The sequence below is a fragment of the Doryrhamphus excisus genome, linkage group LG13 (assembly GCF_037039965.1).
Source record: "Doryrhamphus excisus strain RoL-2023G ecotype Guam linkage group LG13, RoL_Dexc_Guam_v1.1, whole genome shotgun sequence".
In the NCBI taxonomy this organism is placed as follows: domain Eukaryota; kingdom Metazoa; phylum Chordata; class Actinopteri; order Syngnathiformes; family Syngnathidae; genus Doryrhamphus; species Doryrhamphus excisus.
The window spans coordinates 11,402,014-11,420,185 of record NC_136369.1 but is presented as its reverse complement, the minus strand read 5'-3'; the positions used below and the strand labels follow the sequence as shown (position 1 = coordinate 11,420,185).

The 18,172-nt window shown below is 40.0% G+C and overlaps 2 protein-coding genes across 5 annotated transcripts; both read right to left on the bottom strand.

The window, feature by feature from the left end:
* Positions 1-693: 693 nt before the first annotated feature.
* LOC131139535 (serine/threonine-protein kinase VRK3) lies at positions 694-8,452 on the bottom strand. Of its 3 annotated transcripts, XM_058089229.2 has the most exons (15): positions 8,363-8,452; positions 7,260-7,278; positions 6,470-6,666; positions 6,204-6,329; positions 5,565-5,675; positions 5,316-5,444; positions 4,242-4,300; positions 3,401-3,467; positions 2,874-2,958; positions 2,693-2,789; positions 2,525-2,617; positions 2,323-2,455; positions 1,960-2,077; positions 1,826-1,884; positions 694-1,746 (listed from the first exon to the last, which is right to left on the bottom strand). In XM_058089229.2, exons 2-15 carry the CDS (start codon positions 7,274-7,276, stop codon positions 1,610-1,612), a joined length of 1,428 nt encoding a protein of 475 aa, XP_057945212.2. In that variant the 5' UTR covers positions 7,277-7,278; positions 8,363-8,452; the 3' UTR covers positions 694-1,609. The 3 variants fall into 3 exon arrangements, with proteins under 3 accessions (XP_057945212.2, XP_078651828.1, XP_078651829.1); XM_078795702.1 differs by lacking the exons at positions 7,260-7,278; positions 8,363-8,452 and adding an exon at positions 7,736-7,785; XM_078795703.1 differs by lacking the exons at positions 6,204-6,329; positions 7,260-7,278; positions 8,363-8,452 and adding an exon at positions 7,736-7,785.
* Positions 8,453-8,596: 144 nt separating this feature from the next.
* rab27a (RAB27A, member RAS oncogene family) lies at positions 8,597-17,872 on the bottom strand. Of its 2 annotated transcripts, none has more exons than XM_058089233.2 (6): positions 17,657-17,872; positions 12,874-13,042; positions 11,861-11,946; positions 11,677-11,780; positions 11,397-11,520; positions 8,597-10,259 (listed from the first exon to the last, which is right to left on the bottom strand). In XM_058089233.2, the coding sequence occupies exons 2-6, from the start codon at positions 13,024-13,026 to the stop codon at positions 10,064-10,066; spliced, it is 663 nt and encodes a 220-aa protein (XP_057945216.2). In that variant the 5' UTR covers positions 13,027-13,042; positions 17,657-17,872; the 3' UTR covers positions 8,597-10,063. The 2 variants fall into 2 exon arrangements, with proteins under 2 accessions (XP_057945216.2, XP_057945215.2); XM_058089232.2 differs by having other exon boundaries at positions 17,666-17,872.
* Positions 17,873-18,172: the final 300 nt, after the last annotated feature.

The window sequence follows — 18,172 nt, the reverse complement described above, 5'->3', positions numbered from 1 at the left end:
TGGAGCCTATCCCAGCTGTCTTCGGGCGAGAGGCAGGGTACACCCTGGACTGGTCGCCAGCCAATCACAGGGCACATATAGACAAACAACCATTCACACTCACATTCATACCTATGGACAATTTGGAGTCGCCAATTAACCTAGCATGTTTTTGGAATGTGGGAGGAAACCAGAGTACCCGGAGAAAACCCACGCATGCACGGGGAGAACATGCAAACTCCACACAGAGATGGCAGAGGGTGGAATTGAACCCTGATCTCCTAGCTGTGAGGTCTGCGTGCTAACCACTTGACCGCCGTGCCGCCCTTGTTCCATTTATTTAAGTGATCAAACAGTGGAGAGGATGTATTTCCTTACTCAGCATCCAATCAGTCACTGGGGTAAACAAAGGCAAACATTCCAAGTGTCTAAACTTGCAGTATTGATGGATTGGGGATGTTTTGCAGTGTTTTCCAGCAAGCCAAGCTCTGTACCTTGTATTCTATGTATTCTACTTGTGTGACAATGTGTCTTTTAAGCTACACCAGGACTTGAGCTGCCTTATGATCACAACTTTTTAGGGATTTTATTTTATTTCCACACTTGCAGGATTGGAGTTCATATTAATGCAATTTGCTGTGTAAAGGTATTATTCAAACCTGCATGTGTAGGTTCACACTGCCAGCATGTCCGCTGTAAAAGACTCATTTGTAAAAAAAAAAAAAAAAAAAAGTCTGTCCAAAAGAGGTCTCTTCAAGAGTAGCCTCAGTGGGGCGCTTCAGTGTGTCAGCATTATTTTGCTTTACGTCATCGTGCAAAACGCCTCTTTATTCAGAAAGTGCCTCGAGTGATGGATTTAAGGTTGTAACAAAAAAGAAAAAAAAAAGTGAACAGGCAAAAAGCAAAGTGTTTATTTTGGAATTACTTTTAAGAGTGTTCACCATAAGAGATATTTACTGTTTCATATAAAGAATTGTATATGTCCTGAAATGTTTATGTTCAGAAATGTTCACTTTATAAAGTTTTCTTTTAAATGAACACATCATTGTCTTCCTGAATAACATCCAATTTAATTACTGGTAGATATTTTTAATGAAGCAAAGACCGGTTGCAAATGGGCAAAACTTCCATATTTCAATGAAATGGATTGTAGCTAAATTGTGGTCAATGCACATGGTAGATTTAGGTAGCATTGGCAAACATGTAAAAATAACTTCTTTGTTCACATTTTAAGTTAAAGAAAAGGTATAGTGAACAGCATCCAATGCCAGTGCATCAAATGTGAGAATGCCATAGACACTACGTGAAACAATGTGAACTGATTCCATTCAGTGCAATAAAACCACAAACAAGCAAAAAAAGGTTGTACAAATAAAGCATTTGCAATATTTCAATACGAACACCACATTAGTTGAAACACCTCATTCCCTGTTCAGCAAAACAAGGCTGAAACTTGAACAAACTTTGCAATAAAACTTGCTGTGAATCAGCACAACAGGAGCACACTTACAAAGAATCCTGCACCAATAAAAGCAGTGAAGAATATTATAAATAGAAAAAAAAGATTCAAATGGGATTTAAAACCCTTATTCTTCACAAACCACAGGTTCTTTGTCCAATGTGTCCTCTTCTAAAAGACAAGAGGTTCGTCCAGATGCCCGCTCAGCTGAGACAAAGCTGCACTGAGCTTGGCTCTCAGCTCAGAATAGTTGGGCTGCTCAGTGTACTGCAGATTCGCAACTGCGGTCAGGTAGCTCAGAAATGCACCTAAACAAACACAAATACACCCATAAGCCTCAGTTCATTTTACTTGTGGTAATATATATAATTTTAAATATTAACTTACTGGAATCTCTCTTCTGCCCAAAGCAGTGACTCAACAGTGCTGGAACGTCATCCATGTACCTAAAATAAGGTTACATATAAAAAACGGGGACCACATTGGGTCATTTTGCACATCAGTGTTTCTCACTCCCTTACCTCTGTTTAAGGGCGGCCACCTTGTCCGGGTTGGTGAGGGTGCTCCATGGCAACACCCCCGTGTGCCAATGCAGCATGCAGTAGCCTAGAGACTGTAGATCACTGCGGCGCGACTGAGCTGAAAGAGGTTAATACATAAAGTACGGATCACATTGACGGCAGTAGAACTCAGTGTTAGAAAAAAAAACAGTGTAAAGCCGTCCAAAATATCACTCCCAAATGTGTAAACCTCATTATATGACGTTTTGGCATCTTTTAACCCGGGAATACAACATTCTAACAACATTTCAGAAGTGGAATAAGCATAATGGGTCCCCTTTAAGAGGTACAATACTGTGATGTCCGAACAAGTGGTCAGCTCACCAACTCCTTTATGAGCGTCCAAGCTGATAAAGTCCAGAGAGCCTTCAGGTAGCGCTCTTCTGCCTTCGGAATACTCCACATGTTGTCCACTGGGACAGTACCTGAAGGCGTGGGAGTATCCAACCAAATACACCTGAACACAAACACAATGGTAAACAAAAAATGAGTTCCCGCCCACATTGTCTTCATAAAGACTTGTTACCTGTGTGGCCTGTCCTGATAGGATGTAGATGTTTTCAGCCTTCACATCACAGTGAACATACTCGTTAGAATGGATGTAGTGAAGCACATCCAGCTGGAAAAGGAGACGACATCAGACAGGAGTCGAACATTGCACTCAATGAGGGAGAAACCAGGAAAAGATGCTCACTAATCTGCAGGTAAGATGGAGAACGGTCTTCTCTGGAAGAAGCTTGTCCTGCATGACAGATGGCAGAGACTGGCCAATGGAGGAGAAAATCAAGAACCTGAATAAAGCAACCAAACATTTACACACAAGCCAACACTAAAATGGGTACTAAAGAAAAACAGAAAGTAGTTAATATCCACACCTGTAAGAATCTGTGTAAAAACCAAAACCGGCACAGGAAGGAATTCCAAGCAAGTCCATGTTTTGCTGCTTGATCCACTTTTTCACTGTAGGAATGATGCAGTTCTGTTATAATGCGGTTTGGAATTGTACTTTTTTTCATAGGTTGGCTGTTCCTGCAACTTATACTCCAGAGCGACTTACAAATGAAAAAAAATATATACAATATTGACAATATACATACATATGTATACATGGAATATATATGAATATATATATATATATATGGAATATTGACATACACACACATATATATATATACATACACATATATACATATACATATATACACACACATATATACAGTGAAGAAAATAAGTATTTGAACACCCTGCTATTTTGCTATTTCTCCCACTTAGAAATCATGGAGGGGTCTGAAATTTTCATCGTAGGTGCATGTCCACTGTGAGAGAGATAAACTAAAAAGAAAAATCCAGAAATCACAATCAAAAAGGGTTTACATGTTAAAATAAAACACTAAATAGTCACCAGATGAAGGTCTTGCAGCCCTCTGCAGAAAGTTCTGCTCATTGAAGATTCTTCCGTCTTTAGCTCCCTGCAATTAAGATTCAATTCATTGTTAATGTTCTTGGAGTTCTTCTTGGAGTTCATGTAGATGGTAGGGATATCACAAGATGTCGTGAGATTAAAACATGACAACATTTCTCCTTCAGAAAAAAAGTGTTGTGGGCATTGTGTCTGGGACAACAATTAATTAATTAATTGATCGCACAATAATAAATAAAAATGAGCTTCATATATTGTCTGTTTTCCTTGTCTCCTGCCTCCAACCAGACAGGAAGAGGGTTCACCCAATGCATTGGTTTCAGCACGGCATGAAGGGAGTGAGCCCGTTTGCCATCAAGCCTCAGTGGGCGGCGGCGTGGCCGTTAGCATACACACAGAGTGCAGAAGAGTTTAACTAAATTCAAATAAATTAAACTGTAATATATTTTTAATTGTTTTTTTGTTAAAGGGGACCTATTACGCTCATTTTTCAGCCCTTTGTACTGAGTTACGGACTCCTATAGAGCAGTTACACACGATAACCAGCACACAAAGCTTTATAGTTCTTCCAGAATCTGCACCTATTCAGCTGGATTTCTTTGGATTTCATGGTTCCCACAAATTTATTCTACCCACAGGCCGCCTGCAGGCTCGGCCAAACCAAACCTTCTAGGAGTTGATAATTAATGTATCTAATAATGCCCATATAAGGAACTCCACCCGTCTGTGATGTCACAAAGGGGCACGCTTTTTGAAACAGAGCGTGCAGGCGTTATCCACATACAATATGTCAACAATATATGCTTGCTGCAGTTTGGCTCACCATTTTGAGGATGTAACTGGATTCACTGGAGGAGGACTTTTTGGACCCTTTTTCTACAACTGGAAAACAAAAGACAAAGATACAGTCACGGGATACCGCATGGTGTAACTCCTGAACTGTTTCGCACAAAAACACGACAAAGTGTGAGAATCACCACTAATTTTGGTGCACAAACTTTGAGCAAGATTTGTTGAAAAACATGGCTGCCATTAAACTCCATAGATCACCGACCATCCTCATGTTTGAGCATGTGGTACATGTATGCTAGCATGAAGTTAATGTAGATCAGGGGTCTCAAACACGCGGCCCGCGGGCCAAATGTGGCCCGCAGGACACTAGTTTGAGGCCCCCGCCTTGATATGAAAGTTTAATGTTAGTGCGGCCCGCGCAAGTTTGATATGGATGCTGTATGGTATCATGTACCCAGAAAAAATTATTACGTTTGATTAATGTTCATGTTAAAGGTTAAATAACTGTTAATAGTTATCCTCCCTATCCGTGTGGAAGTGGTAGGTTTTTGGCTATTTAAGTTTAAAGGAAATAACTTGAAGGCTACCGTTTAGGTCGCTAGCTCTCTAGTTTGCGAGTTAGCATGTGTCTCAAGACCCTGCAGTTGCGCAATGTGTTGTAAATAAAAAGAGTATAAATGTGACTATAGTCGTGTTTTGTCATGTCTACAGGGCTCTAATAATGCTTTGTTCATTTTAATCTGAAAAAAATAATTTGTCTACCCACCAACTATATGTGGTTTCTTAAGTTTTTATTATTTGCTGTTTTATTATTATTATTATATTCATTTATTTATTACTGATTGATTGTTTTTTTTTTTATTCTTGATTTGTTTATTTATTTGTCATCTTATTTTGTGTAGAAAAATAAAAAGTAAGATATTTGAGAACAGTGGAATGTTTTATCAGAGCTTTTCTTGTAGAAAATTGGAACCAAAGCAAAGTTTTGATGCGGCCCAGTCTCAGCCAGACCCGAGCTCCAGTGGCCCCAAAGTAAATTGAGTTTGAGACCCCTGATGTAGATGCTAGACTGAATTGCTTCCTGGTGTCACTCATGAAACGCCACCTTGATACACAAACTCCGTCATGCTCTGACTGAGCAGCTGCATCACTGTCCACTTCCGGCCTGTCATGTCCGTCATCTCTGTACCGTTCTCGAGCGTCTCCAAAGCGACGGTGTGCTTCGGCTTCTTGGCTAAACGAGGAAACAAAGAAATGCTTATGAAACTGCTCATTGTTACATGATTCCATTGTGCAGGTACTGTACATCTCTTGCTGTGGTCGGTGCTTATAAGTTGTAGTTGTGTTTATTTACCCTTGGAAAGAGCTTTGGATTTTGGTGAAGAACCAGTAGCGATGTCTACTGTGGCTTTGTCTGATTTCTCTCCTTGTTCCACAGGCGGTAAGAGTCTCGCCTTTCCTCTAACTGGGGAAAAACAGTGGCTGAATGATGATAATTGCTTGTGATTGTGTGTGTGCTTCTCCCAGTGTGCCAGATCGAGGGGAAGTGACCTCAAGAGTCGTCACCTTCATGACTGGGTTTTGTTTTGGTGAAGATGTACCGCATTCAATATCGTCATCGATCAAACAAATGCAAAATGAACCACACATGTACTGGCCAATCAATTAGACATATTGTTTCCTGCATCCCTTCACAGTTGACCTCTCTTAAAGGGATCCAATACAAGGGCTGTATCAAATATTGGGCCTAAACTAAACTTTGATTAACCCTCGGCCATCTCTGTGTGGTTTGCATGTTCTCCCCTGCATGTGTGGGTTTTCTTCAGGTACTCCGGTTTCCTCCGACATTCCAAAATCATGCTAGGTTAAATGGCGACTCCAAATTGTCCATAGGTATGAATGTGAGTGTGAATGGTTGTTTGTGAATGAACGAACAAATGAATGAATTTTGATTATACCAACTTCAGGGTGCTCAAATATTAATGTAAGTTACCTTGTGTCTTGGAGGGAGGGGCTTCATTCACATTTAATTTGAGCACTCTGTTCAGACGGTAGGATTTACGAGTCTTTCGCAGTGCAGGACGAGGAGAGACATTACTTGAACTTAAACATCCATGTACTGTAGAGCAAGAAAAAGGGTGATATGTTTAGTACACATTACCCCTCTCCATTTTAATACGGTTTAGCCTATGCAGCTCTTGTATTGGATCTCGTAAGATTGCGGTCAAGGTGAATGTGGTAATACAAAGTCCATCTTACCCTCTGTGGAGTCCTGGGAATCAATGGAATCTTTACAGGCTTCATCGACTTTAGAAGGAGAGATGTTTGTAGGAGCTGAGGTGCCTTCTCGTTCTGATGGATCAGCAGAACAGGGGATCTTCTTCCCGCACGAAGGACAAAATTTAAAATCGCTCTGCAGTTTTGTGCCACACTGCGGGCAGAAACGGAAAGTCACCCTGCATGAGAAAACACAGACATATTATAAACACAATGGGAGTGTCAGGAACCTAGAAAAACAACACAATCACATCGTGTTTCAGTGTTTACTGTATTTTTAAATTAACTGCAGATTAGTCAAACTATCAGGTAAACTCATACACAACCAACGGCTCAAATACAAGAATTGTTTCACCAACTTAAAACTATTCATTTTGAAAAATACGATACAGCTCGTGCTAATGTAACGTCCAAAACGGTACCAACTATATTTTATAAACTACACTGACTTGTTAATGTGACGCATTAGCACATTAGACACTATAAAAGAAACACTGCCATAAGACTATGATTAATATTACACAAAACAGAAAAAAATAAATCAATAGATAGAAATAACAACCGATGATGTACCCTCCAAAGTTTAAGATAGTAAAATCCATGGCTGTTGTAAAACGAAAATGATTAGCAAGACGACGATAATATTCCACGATATAACAGTCTGACTATTTTAGATTAGCGCATAAGTAGCGTCTGTAAGAGACAGAATTACACTTATAGTTGGAAAAAAAATCAAAAGGTCATCAAACTATTCACAATACTTTTCAAGTACCTTGTCGAGTCCTCCATGGCAGTGTTTTTCAACTTTTTTTGAGCCACGGCACGTTTTTACATTGGAAAAATCTTGTGGCACACCACTAACCAAAAATTACAAAATGTCACCAAGACCTCACACATGCATCAATACGTCTATCAGAGGAACAAGGTAGGTGTTGCCACACGGATTAATTACATTGCTCTGCCAGTCTTTACACCACAGACACTCGACAGTAGCCACGTTTTTACATGACGAGTTTTTCTCTTTCCGAATGACCTTTCGGGAAACAATGGTATCCATGGAAAGGAATATTCCAGTCTCTTGTCTACATGCGCCGTGAAAATCAAACAGAATAGTCAATAGGGCATGCGCAGTAAAACGTAAACATCAACGTCAACGTCATCAAGTTTTTCTTTAACTTGTTGGAATAACTCCGTATTGCCAGTTTTTCGTCTGTCCAGTCTTGAAATTTGGTTTGAATCAAAAACAACCTTTGCTTAGTCCAGTGCAGATTGCTGGCCTCCATTTTTAAAAGTGAAGAACGTCTGGATCTGCGTGTTACGTCATATCTGAGCATGCGCTGAAAGAACGCACCCCGGGATAAATTTAAACAGGAAAAGATCAAATTCAATCTTGCTAATATTTTATAATTAAACTCAGGACATGTTTTATATAGATATATATTTTCATTTAATAAAACTGCACTTGTGAATAAAGTATAGAAGGGTTTAGATTCTGTTTCACAGATGGCGGTAATGCATACGAAAGCTGCTTGCCAACCGCCAATAAACAACAGAAGAAGAAAAACACCACAAAGAAGAACGCACCCTGACAACTTTCTGTTGAGCGGGTACAAGATACCTCAATCGGATTGGTTAAAGGAATATTCCATCCCTGTTCTATTCTTTCCGTTTGAGCAAATAAACCAAATGCAATTGGACTATTTGGGTCCATGTATACTATTGACGTAATGGCTACTGACATAATATTTGCAAATGATGATTAATAAATGTTAATTATAAAAAGTGATATTGGATAATTGCTCACGGCACACCTGACGGTTTCTCAAGGTACACTAGTGTGCCGCGGCACAGTGGTTGAAAATCACTGCTCCATGGTACAGGATGCTTCTGTTTGTCTTTGTTCTTCTTTGTTGGGATATTATAGTGGCCTCTACAGAAATTGTTGCCCCTATCGGAATGTAGGAGAACTGCAGTCAAGTTGTTATTGCAAAACCAGCAGAGCAATTCACTCAATGTGTTATAAAAATGGAAACTGGATGCTGACTGTATTACCCACATTTATAATGTTGAATGTTTTCTGAATAATTATAAAGAGAAAATTATTTATCATGTTCATTTTATTCAAATTACAGTTCATTATAAATAAAAATGTTGTATTTTCTTTATTAAAATAAATACACAATTTTCTCAAATTATGGCACGAATTTCGATTCATTCAATAGATCAATTCAAATTTTAAGGGAACAAAAATCAACTGGGGCCGGCAGTGGCCGAGCGGTGAGCATAGGCCACACAGACAGGAGATCGGGAAGACCTGGGTTTGATTCTCCACTTGGACATCTCTGTGTTAAGTTTGCATGTTCTCCCTGTGCGTGGGCTTTCTCCAGGTACTCCAGTTTCCTCTAACATAATTGGCAACTCCAAATTGTCCATAGAATGTGAGTGTGAATGATTGTTTGCTTGTATGTGTACCCCGCCTCTCGCCCAAAGACAGCTGGGATAGGCTCCAGCATACAGCATAAGCAGCATAGAAAATGTATAGATGGAAAATCAACTGTATTTGGAACACACATGTTCTTATTTTTACACATGAGTCAGTTTATGGACTTTGAAAAAAAACAACCCTAAAACCATTTTGGACAACAATTGCATTTCAGTGTTTTACTGCCAGTAAGTGTAAATATCATTCATGTAAATTATGAAATTAGCATACAGAATATACAATGTTTATGAAGTGATCTGGAGTATTTGAAATGGAAACTGCAAATACAAATTGCTTCTCAATGAACCTTTGTATAATTGCATGAATATTTTATGCCTTTGTTTTACTCAGAACCTCTATGAAAAATCTAAACAATCAAATAATACAAACACAAATAATACAAATTGTATTATTTGTCACATATACAGTATTTCTCTATATTTCTGTATTACTTACAGAAGACATAATTGGTGCTTATTGTTGAGGAATGTTGTCCCAAATAATTAAAAAGCTCATACAGTATATGACTAATGTTGCCGTTTTATAACTTAGCATTATGGTAAACAAATATTCCCACCCTCAAGCACCCGACAAAGTCACAAATGGCCAAAGGCACGTAAGTGACATACTACACAGCAGGTATCACCAATCAGTAGGTTTATGGCTCACCAACTTGCACGTTTAACCTAAAACAGACACATCACCTTCATATTTAAAGAGGACCTATTATGCTATCTACACTTTTCTGACCTTTAAATGTAATTAGAATGTTGTATTCTCATGCTAAATGATGCCAAAGTTTCAGATAATGAGGTTTGCATAGTTTGGAAGCACTTTGGGCGTGTGACCAATCACAGCGGAGCGGGCATGCCGGAGTGGGGTTGTGGGTGGAATAAATTACAACAGACCGTTTTGGCATGAAGCACAAATCAAAGGAAATACAGCTGGAATAGGTGCAGATTCTGCAAAATCTAAAAAGATTTTCTGTGCGGGTTATTGTGTGTAGCTGCTCTATAGGAGACCAAAACTCAATACAAAGGGTCGAAAAATAAGCATAATAGATCCCCTTTCATTTAAATGACTCCTCAACATTCTTAACATGCGCATTTGCCTTTGTTTGAGCTCTCTGCCAAGTCTGCATTGTTGGGTCCATTGGTTCTGAAGGTGCCATCAGGGATCCAGGACTTGTCCACACATCGTTCCATCCTCTTCATGATGAGGTCGAGTAGGATGTCCACGGCCTCGTTGACATTCTGGCCATTTGCCGCACTCGTCTCAAAGTAAGGGATTCTGTTGAAGCAACAAAATGAATGTAATCTGCATATAACTTTTAGATTAATTTTAGAAAAATGTGCAGTTTGACTTGTCTTAATCCACCTTGACACTTTTCCTTGCCGTGGCAAATATGCGTCATTTCAATGGCATGAAAGCATGAGGACGAGTTTGCACACAATTTGTGACCAAAAATTGGTATGAAATGCCCTGCTAGTGTACAATTTATTTACACCTGAGTAATGTATCGAATACACATGATGTGCATTGTTCTAGAATGGCTGTGCATTGTTTCCGCCACTTCCCACATTCCTGAAGCAGTTGTGACACTATTTGGCGCCGCTGTGTCTTGCGTGATGCCACATATAGCAGGCATCACCCATAGCCTCATTAATTCCTCTATTTGCAAGGAACCTACAAGAGGTTGAACTCCAAAGAAGCTCTCATTGCAGAGAAGAAAAGGCGCCTATATGATCTTACAGCTGCAGAACTATTGTGGAGGGGCTCGGTTTCTTGCCTGGACTCTTCTTCCAAGTCCAGGCACTTGCAAGCCTGACTCTCCCTCTGGTTGCCTTCTTGGGAGGCATCTTGTAGTATTGTTTGCTGATGTCTTGGGAGAGAGTGTGTAAAATGAATATGTGCCGGGTTGATAAGTGACATGCTTTGATACACACCAGCCGCAATGTTTGGGAACAGGTTGTGCAATATTCACAACAAGATCACGTGTGTCAGAATACAAAAACTGTTCTAAATGCACCTTGGCACGCAACAATGGTACTTCACACCAGTTTATGATGAATTGCGTGGACAAAATTTGAGTGCCAAGGTGGCTGTAGAACCTACCATTACTGAGGATACAAACAAAACCTTGATGTGTGCGCCTGCCTAGCTAAGACAAACAGGCTTGCGTTTAATCTTCTAGAAAAGCCTTTTAAAACACTTCATGCTGTTCTCATCCATTACACTATTTGCTTTTTAGTACAGGTGTGCCAGGGTAGGATACTTTACACATGTGGACAAATATTGACTTTTCCAGGAGGGCCAATAGAGTCTGACGTTTCTCTTTTCACTGACTTTAGCAAACATGTTGGCCACTGCCTCATTAGTAAATGTTCCTGGGAGAGGTTTTTGTGTGTGCGAATGAGTGAGACCTACCCGTACTTTTCTGCCAGTTCTCGGGCTTCATCCTCCCTCACGACTCTTTGTTCAGACAGGTCACATTTGTTGCCACACAGAATCACGTCTGGGTTTTCGCAGTAGGCGTGCACTTGTAACTGGCCTGACAGAAACGGTATCATTTACTTTATGTAACATAACAGACATGACCTACAATTAGGAGTGCACGATAAATGACACTGGTATTAAATCGTTTACCACAAAGATACATCCCTATTTCTTAAAGATAAAAACTGTATATGTGTGTGTGTTGACCTACTCATCCAGTTTCGGACATTGAGGAAACTTTGTTCACTGGTGAGGTCAAACAGCAGAAGAAAGCCCATAGCATCCCTGAAAAAGGCAGTGGTCAAACTCCGAAACCTGATAAGAAAGAATAAAAAACCAAAACACAACTGAAGTTAATTGAACACTGAGACGGACAAAGTGTTTGTGTAACACACCTTTCCTGTCCTGCGGTGTCCCACAGCTGCATGTGGATCTTCTGACTTCGATCTGATGAGCCATCAGGACCAGTAGATTTGTATATCTGATAGAAGACACATTTACTGCAACACCTTGCACCATTAGTCACCACAATCTCACTTCACGAGTGCAGTAAAAATGAAGTAAATATCGAACTACACACAACTTTAGAGTAGTCAGTGTGCAGTTTGTACAGCAAGATAGATTTACCATTATATAGCATTGGTTGTTGAAATGTGATGAGTATATTCACTTTTGTGACTCATTTTTGTGTACTTGTTTTTTTTTTAATCACTCTGGGCTTTACAAATATAGACCGGTGTATGTGAACATTTATTTCATTTGGATATCTTTAAAGAGGTGGGAAATGATGGACATTTTAGTGATTGATGGTAAATATTAGCCCTGCTCAGGTGCTTGTTGATGGTAAGAGGTTGCTTGCTTCTGTTACCAACAGGGGTGCACCGATAAAACGTATTCAGGTATATACTGTATATGTATAGAATGTATAAGAGTGTATGTACTCATCCAAAAGATAAAATAAGAAGTAATTAAAGGATTATACACAATTCATTCATTCATTCATTCATTCATTTTCTAACGCTTTTTCCTCACGAGGGTCGCTGGGGTGCTGGAGCCTATCCCAGCCTACCCCGCTTATCCTCACAAGATGCGGGGTACACCCTGGACTGGTCGCCAGCCAATCACAGGGCACATATAGACAAACAACCATTCACACTCACATTCATACCTATGGACAATTTGGAGTCGCCAATTAACCTAGCATGTTTTTGGAATGTGGGAGGAAATCGGAGTACCCGGCGAAAACCCACGCATGCACGGGGAGCACATGCAAACTCCACACAGAGATGGCCGAGGGTGGAATTGAACCCTGGTCTCCAAGCTTATACACAATTACTTTACTAAAAAAATAAACAAACAAACAAATCACTATGACTTAATCACTTTCATTCATGAAGCCTTTGCTTACCACTCGTTTTTCTCTGAAGTCGATTCCAACTGTGGTGATGAACTTGGAATTGAACTTGCCATCAGTATATTGGTAGAGGAAACTGGTTTTTCCCACACCAGAGTCACCCAGGGCTAGGAACTTGATGAGGTAATCATATTCCCCATCAGACATGGTGAGAGCTTGATTTCTAAAACACACACACAGGACATTGCCATTTGCAAAAAAAATGTTGGAAAGATATTCTTTGAATTGTAATGTAATGTAACTTGTATGCATGTTCAAATTAATTAAACCTTTGCCTTTAAATGTGGCACTAGAGAAAATAATACTTTTGTATAGCTGTTGTGTTGACTGACTTTAGTGAAATCTCTAGAATTAATATCTACTCTTCATCTTCATTATTCAGTTGGCATTTGACATTGTGACTGTCACAAAATGGTGGCATTTCCTTTCTACTGATAAATTGTTACACTGTGGTTCTCATATTAAACGTCATGTTAAGATACTTCTTTTCTTTCTTGTTCGGCTTTTCCCTACAGGGGGTCGCCACAACAAATCAATCTACTTGATCCAACCCTGGGCTGCATTATTTTTTTATACACATTTACTGCATTGCAAATTGAGAATGTCACAAGCGTCCAAGGATGGCAGAGGTCTCAAACTCTTCCCAGTAGGGCCGAGACACAGCAGACTTACTCTCCGAGCAGCAGATGATTTAATTGATGAGCTCCTTCCCTCGAATTGGAGGTGTTGATCATTAAAAATCACCTGCTTCAGAGACCGGCTGGACAGAAAACCTGCAGTGTCTCTGCAGGTTTCTCCATGACACCAGTTTTAGACCCCTGACATCGAGCATTCATGAACACATATTGTTTACTACTACGTTTACAATTAAATGTATTCTACATAGCTAATTTTGATTTATTCAACTGCACATTTTCACACTTCACATGGTTGACTAATTCCAGTCAGAAGAACGCGCCGGTACATCATATGACCAGTGTGCAGAAAGAGCGTTCAAACAAGCCTTACATTCTTTCACGGTGACCCCCCACTGATCCTTTCATCTGGAGCCATAAGAAGATTAAGGTCCTTTTGCGAAAGCAAGATGCTTGATGAATTCACTCACAATGATGCTAACAGCTGATAGCAGCACCCATGTGTCTATCTGCTGTGATCTAAGACCACCATGTGCTTGTGCTTTAGAATATTGGTTGGACTACTCAGCTGTTGGCGTGAAAGTCATGCGTGTTATACTTGCTATAGTGTTGTTTGCTATAAGCACATCAGCCATATCAACCCTGGCTGAGCGGTTGTCTGCTGGGACAAGATCATGCATTTCTAATTGGCAGTAGAACTTCAGAGCACTTGAACTCAACTGTTTGACTACTAGCCCATTAATTCATTCATGTATACTTGAGTAAGCATATGAGCTAATTGACTTAATCTCACCACATACTGTTGTTTTATATCTTTCATTACAGCACCTTCATTGGATCCTAATAGCCCCGCTGATCCCCATATTAACTGTAAATCACTACAACAAATTCAGCCTTCATCAGGGTGATTTTTGTTTTGTTTTTTACGTAATCTGCTGTCATAGGTTATAATAATGAAAGATGACACCATAGAAAACAGAAGTGTTAGAAATGTACAGATTTATAGTGGGTCGATACAATGCATGATCATGCAATGTTGAAATTTTTCTTCAATTGTCATTTGTTAGTGTAATATTCAGGTAGCTGGGTTACATAACAGATTTCTATGAATCTTGGCTTAGTACAAGCGAGTACGCGAGTACAATTCAAAAGGGCTGCTGACGACAACGGAGACTCACTCAGTGTGTCTCAACACACTGTTGTGCATGTTTCCTGTCATTTTTTTTTCAGATCATTAAGTGACGGAGTCGAGCAAAAGCCCCTAGTCTACAGCTATTTACATAGTACTCTAATAACAAATTAATATAAAAATTACAAGTACGGAAATATTCTTCTAACATGGTAAAAATGAAAATACATGTAAAAATTCCACAGTGATGAGAAGGAAGCGGAAGTGGGAAATGCCACCAGTAAGAATGAACTTACAATTCTGGAGTAATTAGATCGTTAATAATTGTGATTCTTTGGGGAGGGTGCGGGTTTAGTGCTTTATTAAAAGTGAAATTGCATTCCTACTTTGTTAGTCATGTCACTCTCTCGAGTCATTCTTGCAATTATCATCATTCCTGTATTGACTTTTATGCCTTAGGGAATTCAAGCTAACCATATTTGGGTTGAAAAGACAAAAGCAATGGATCCCTCATGTATTATATGTATACATACAATGTACAGTCATATTTACAGTCATATTTTCTTGGCAGTTAATGAGTGTGTTGTAGTAATCTAACTGACCTCAAGGCAAAGTCACAAATCCAACCATGCTGCCAACCATGTTGAGGGAGGGGCATAATGATAACAATGACTTGATCCATATGGAATTGTCTGTTGTGTGAAAGTGATGAATCATGTGTGTCTTAATGCAACTGAGGCTAAATGGATTGCGCTATTAGGAGCAGAGGCACTCTGAACTAGTCTGACTAGTCCCCAGCTATGGGAAGTTAAGCTACATCCATGTCAACTTCCAGTACTATGTTTATGTTACAAGTCCTCCAGGAAGCATTATGTATTGTGATCAATACAACCATGGCATTAAAACAGGAATTCAGAACATTCAGAAACATCTCAGAATTTAAAAAGTTTTGTTTTAATGAAGTTTTGAAGATTGTCTAGCTAAAAATATTTCATTTTCTATTGTTCTCTCACCCTCTGAGGAAGTAATTGCTATGTTCAAGGTCTTTTCCTGCAGTGGTAGTGAAGTCGGTATCTTTGTTTTCCATGCAGGGCACCCAACAAAAAAACAGCTCTAATCATTTTGTCAGTAAGAAGTAGAGGGCCCACCCTGGGCAGCACTCCAATTCAGGGGCTGAAATCCGGATATAAAAACATGGGAAAAAATTAGGACACCCCATGATGTAACCCTGAACCACTGCACACAAAAGCATGAAGGTTTGGCGACACATGTACCCCTAACTTTGTTGTCTGTGCTTTATTTGTCTGATCACATTACTTGTAACCACATTATGAAACCCTAAAATTGAACACACACAGCCAGTGTACCCCTAATGCTTCAGGTATCTGAGTGTAACCTGCCTGCTTCACACGGCCCGCGCCGGTGCTCCAATACAGGGTCTTCATAATGGGAGATGAGAGCACTGACCGCTCGGCCAAAAGCCTAGACTGTCGACCGTGTGTTCAGCGCAGCTCTTAAAACCGAGGGTGTGGGGCATCCGTTACATGAGCATACACAACAATGGCCTGATCATCTACACTTTAATTTCCTTGTTTGACTTTCATTTTCTGCCCTGTGATTGGCTGGCCACCAGTCCAGGGTGTTCCCCGCCTCTTGCCCGAAGACAGCTGGGATAGGCTCCAGCACCCCCCGCAACCCTCGTGAGGAAAAAGCGGTAGAAAATGAATGAATGAATGACTTTCATTTTCTGTTTTAAAGGGAACCTAATATGCTTTTTTCCACTTTTCTGACCTATAAATGTAGTTAGAATTTTGTATTTTCATGTTAAACAATGCCAAAGTGTCAGATAATGAAGTTTGCGCATTTGGAAGTGAGCCCTGAAAAAAGTTTGGGATGGCTCAAAATGCTCGGTTTCAAAAGGCATGGTAAAACAGCTCCTTTGTGATGTCACAGAGGGGAGGACTTCCTTATATGGTTCATAGTTAGGAAGCTTTTTGGGTGTGTGACCAATCACAGCGGAGTGGGCATGCCTGGAGGCCGGCCATGGGTGGAATAAATTACGTCACCTCTCGCCCGAAGTCAGCTGGGATAGGCTCCAGCATACTCCTGTGAACCCAATGAGGGTAAGCGGTATAGAAAATGGATGGATGTATAAATTACATACGTTTCTCCGGGTACTCCGGTTTCCTCCCACATTCCAAAAACATGCTAGGTTAATTGGCGACTCAAAATTGTCCATAGGTATGAATGTGAGTGTGAATGGTTGTTTGTCTATATGTGCCCTGTGATTGGCTGGCGACCAGTCCAGGGTGTACCCCGCCTCTTGCCCGAAGACATCTGGGATAGGCTCCAGCACCCCTGCGACCCATGAATGATTGAATGAATGAATAAATAAATACAAAGCTTTGTTATTAACTACTAGTATCAACATTTCAGCCTTTTATGTTTAGATTGTGACTTTCTGCTCTATTTTCCCCATTTTTGCTGTTCTTTCAATATTTAATTGTATTTCTATAATATGCTAAGAGGTCAGGAGCTGCATTTTGGACAATCCTAATAGTACCTAGTACATAGACCTTAATAACAAAAATACAATTGTTTAGAAATACCTACTCAACATTGATGGAACTTCCTATTAACAAGTTCTTTCCCAGAAGCAGGATGAGGCACATCACATCAAAGTGAAAGAAAAACTAAGTAAAATAGAAGAAGTAATGTCCCTTTCATGTTTATATCACTAAACTACTCACCTGACTCCATCAGACATGTTTTGGTGGACAAACTACTTAGGTTGTCAACCAAGTTCAGTATTTAAAGAACCCCCAATGAATTACACGCTGGTGGAGAAGCTAACGGTTCTCAAAGTGTTGTAAAATAGTTTCCCCCAGTGACATTAGAGTGAGTTAATAGCCAAGGAGTGCTGTTTTGTCATTAAAATAACGCTGAAAAGCGAAGCTAGCCCCGTCCTAACAGATGCTAAAAGTGTGCTGACATTTCCTGATAGCTAACTTACTTCACTCACCAGCCCCGGGGCGTTGCTGCCACTTGTTGCTTTGGAAGGGAAAAACAAAGCTCACCAAAAGAAGAAAAAAAGTTAGACTCTGTCTCTTCCCAAAGTGACTTTTATTTTTCGCGTCCTCTCTGAGCCATTAAGATGTCAGAGGCGACTCTACTCAAGCACTTTTATGACTACGAGCTGCTGCTGAGTTGAGAAAGGAAAGAGCGAGCAAGCAAGCAAGCAAGTGTGCTGGGCTCCTCCTCCTCCTCCCTACCGGGCTCCAACTTGTTTCATCATCGCGGACTCACTTCACTTTCATGCTTAAGAGAAACACTTCTGGCTACTGGCCATTATAAACCTGCTGAAGTGACTAGACTGGCTTGAAGATAACATAGAGAAACGCCAGTAATTAGACTTAACCAACACCAACCATGCAGACTCAATTAAAGAAAATTGTAATTAGCATCACAACAGATACAAGGAATAAAACTATACATACTGACGCCATGATGGAAAATAAACTATCCATCT

Excerpts from the sequence above, each read along its gene's own strand:
- LOC131139535 (XM_078795702.1), bottom strand. The coding sequence starts at position 7,770 with ATGGAGGCCAGCAATCTGCACTGGACTAAGCAAAG. Across the intron at positions 6,667-7,735 it reads CTGCACTGGACTAAGCAAAG|GGTGACTTTCCGTTTCTGCC; the intron begins GTTGTTTTTGAT and ends TTTCTCATGCAG. Across the intron at positions 1,747-1,825 it reads TGGGCAGAAGAGAGATTCCA|GTGCATTTCTGAGCTACCTG; the intron begins GTAAGTTAATAT and ends GTGTTTGTTTAG.
- rab27a (XM_058089233.2), bottom strand. The coding sequence starts at position 13,026 with ATGTCTGATGGGGAATATGATTACCTCATCAAGTTCCTAGCCCTGGGT. Across the intron at positions 11,947-12,873 it reads ACTTCAGAGAAAAACGAGTG|ATATACAAATCTACTGGTCC; the intron begins GTAAGCAAAGGC and ends GTCTTCTATCAG. Across the intron at positions 10,260-11,396 it reads GAACTGGCAGAAAAGTACGG|AATCCCTTACTTTGAGACGA; the intron begins GTAGGTCTCACT and ends TTGCTTCAACAG.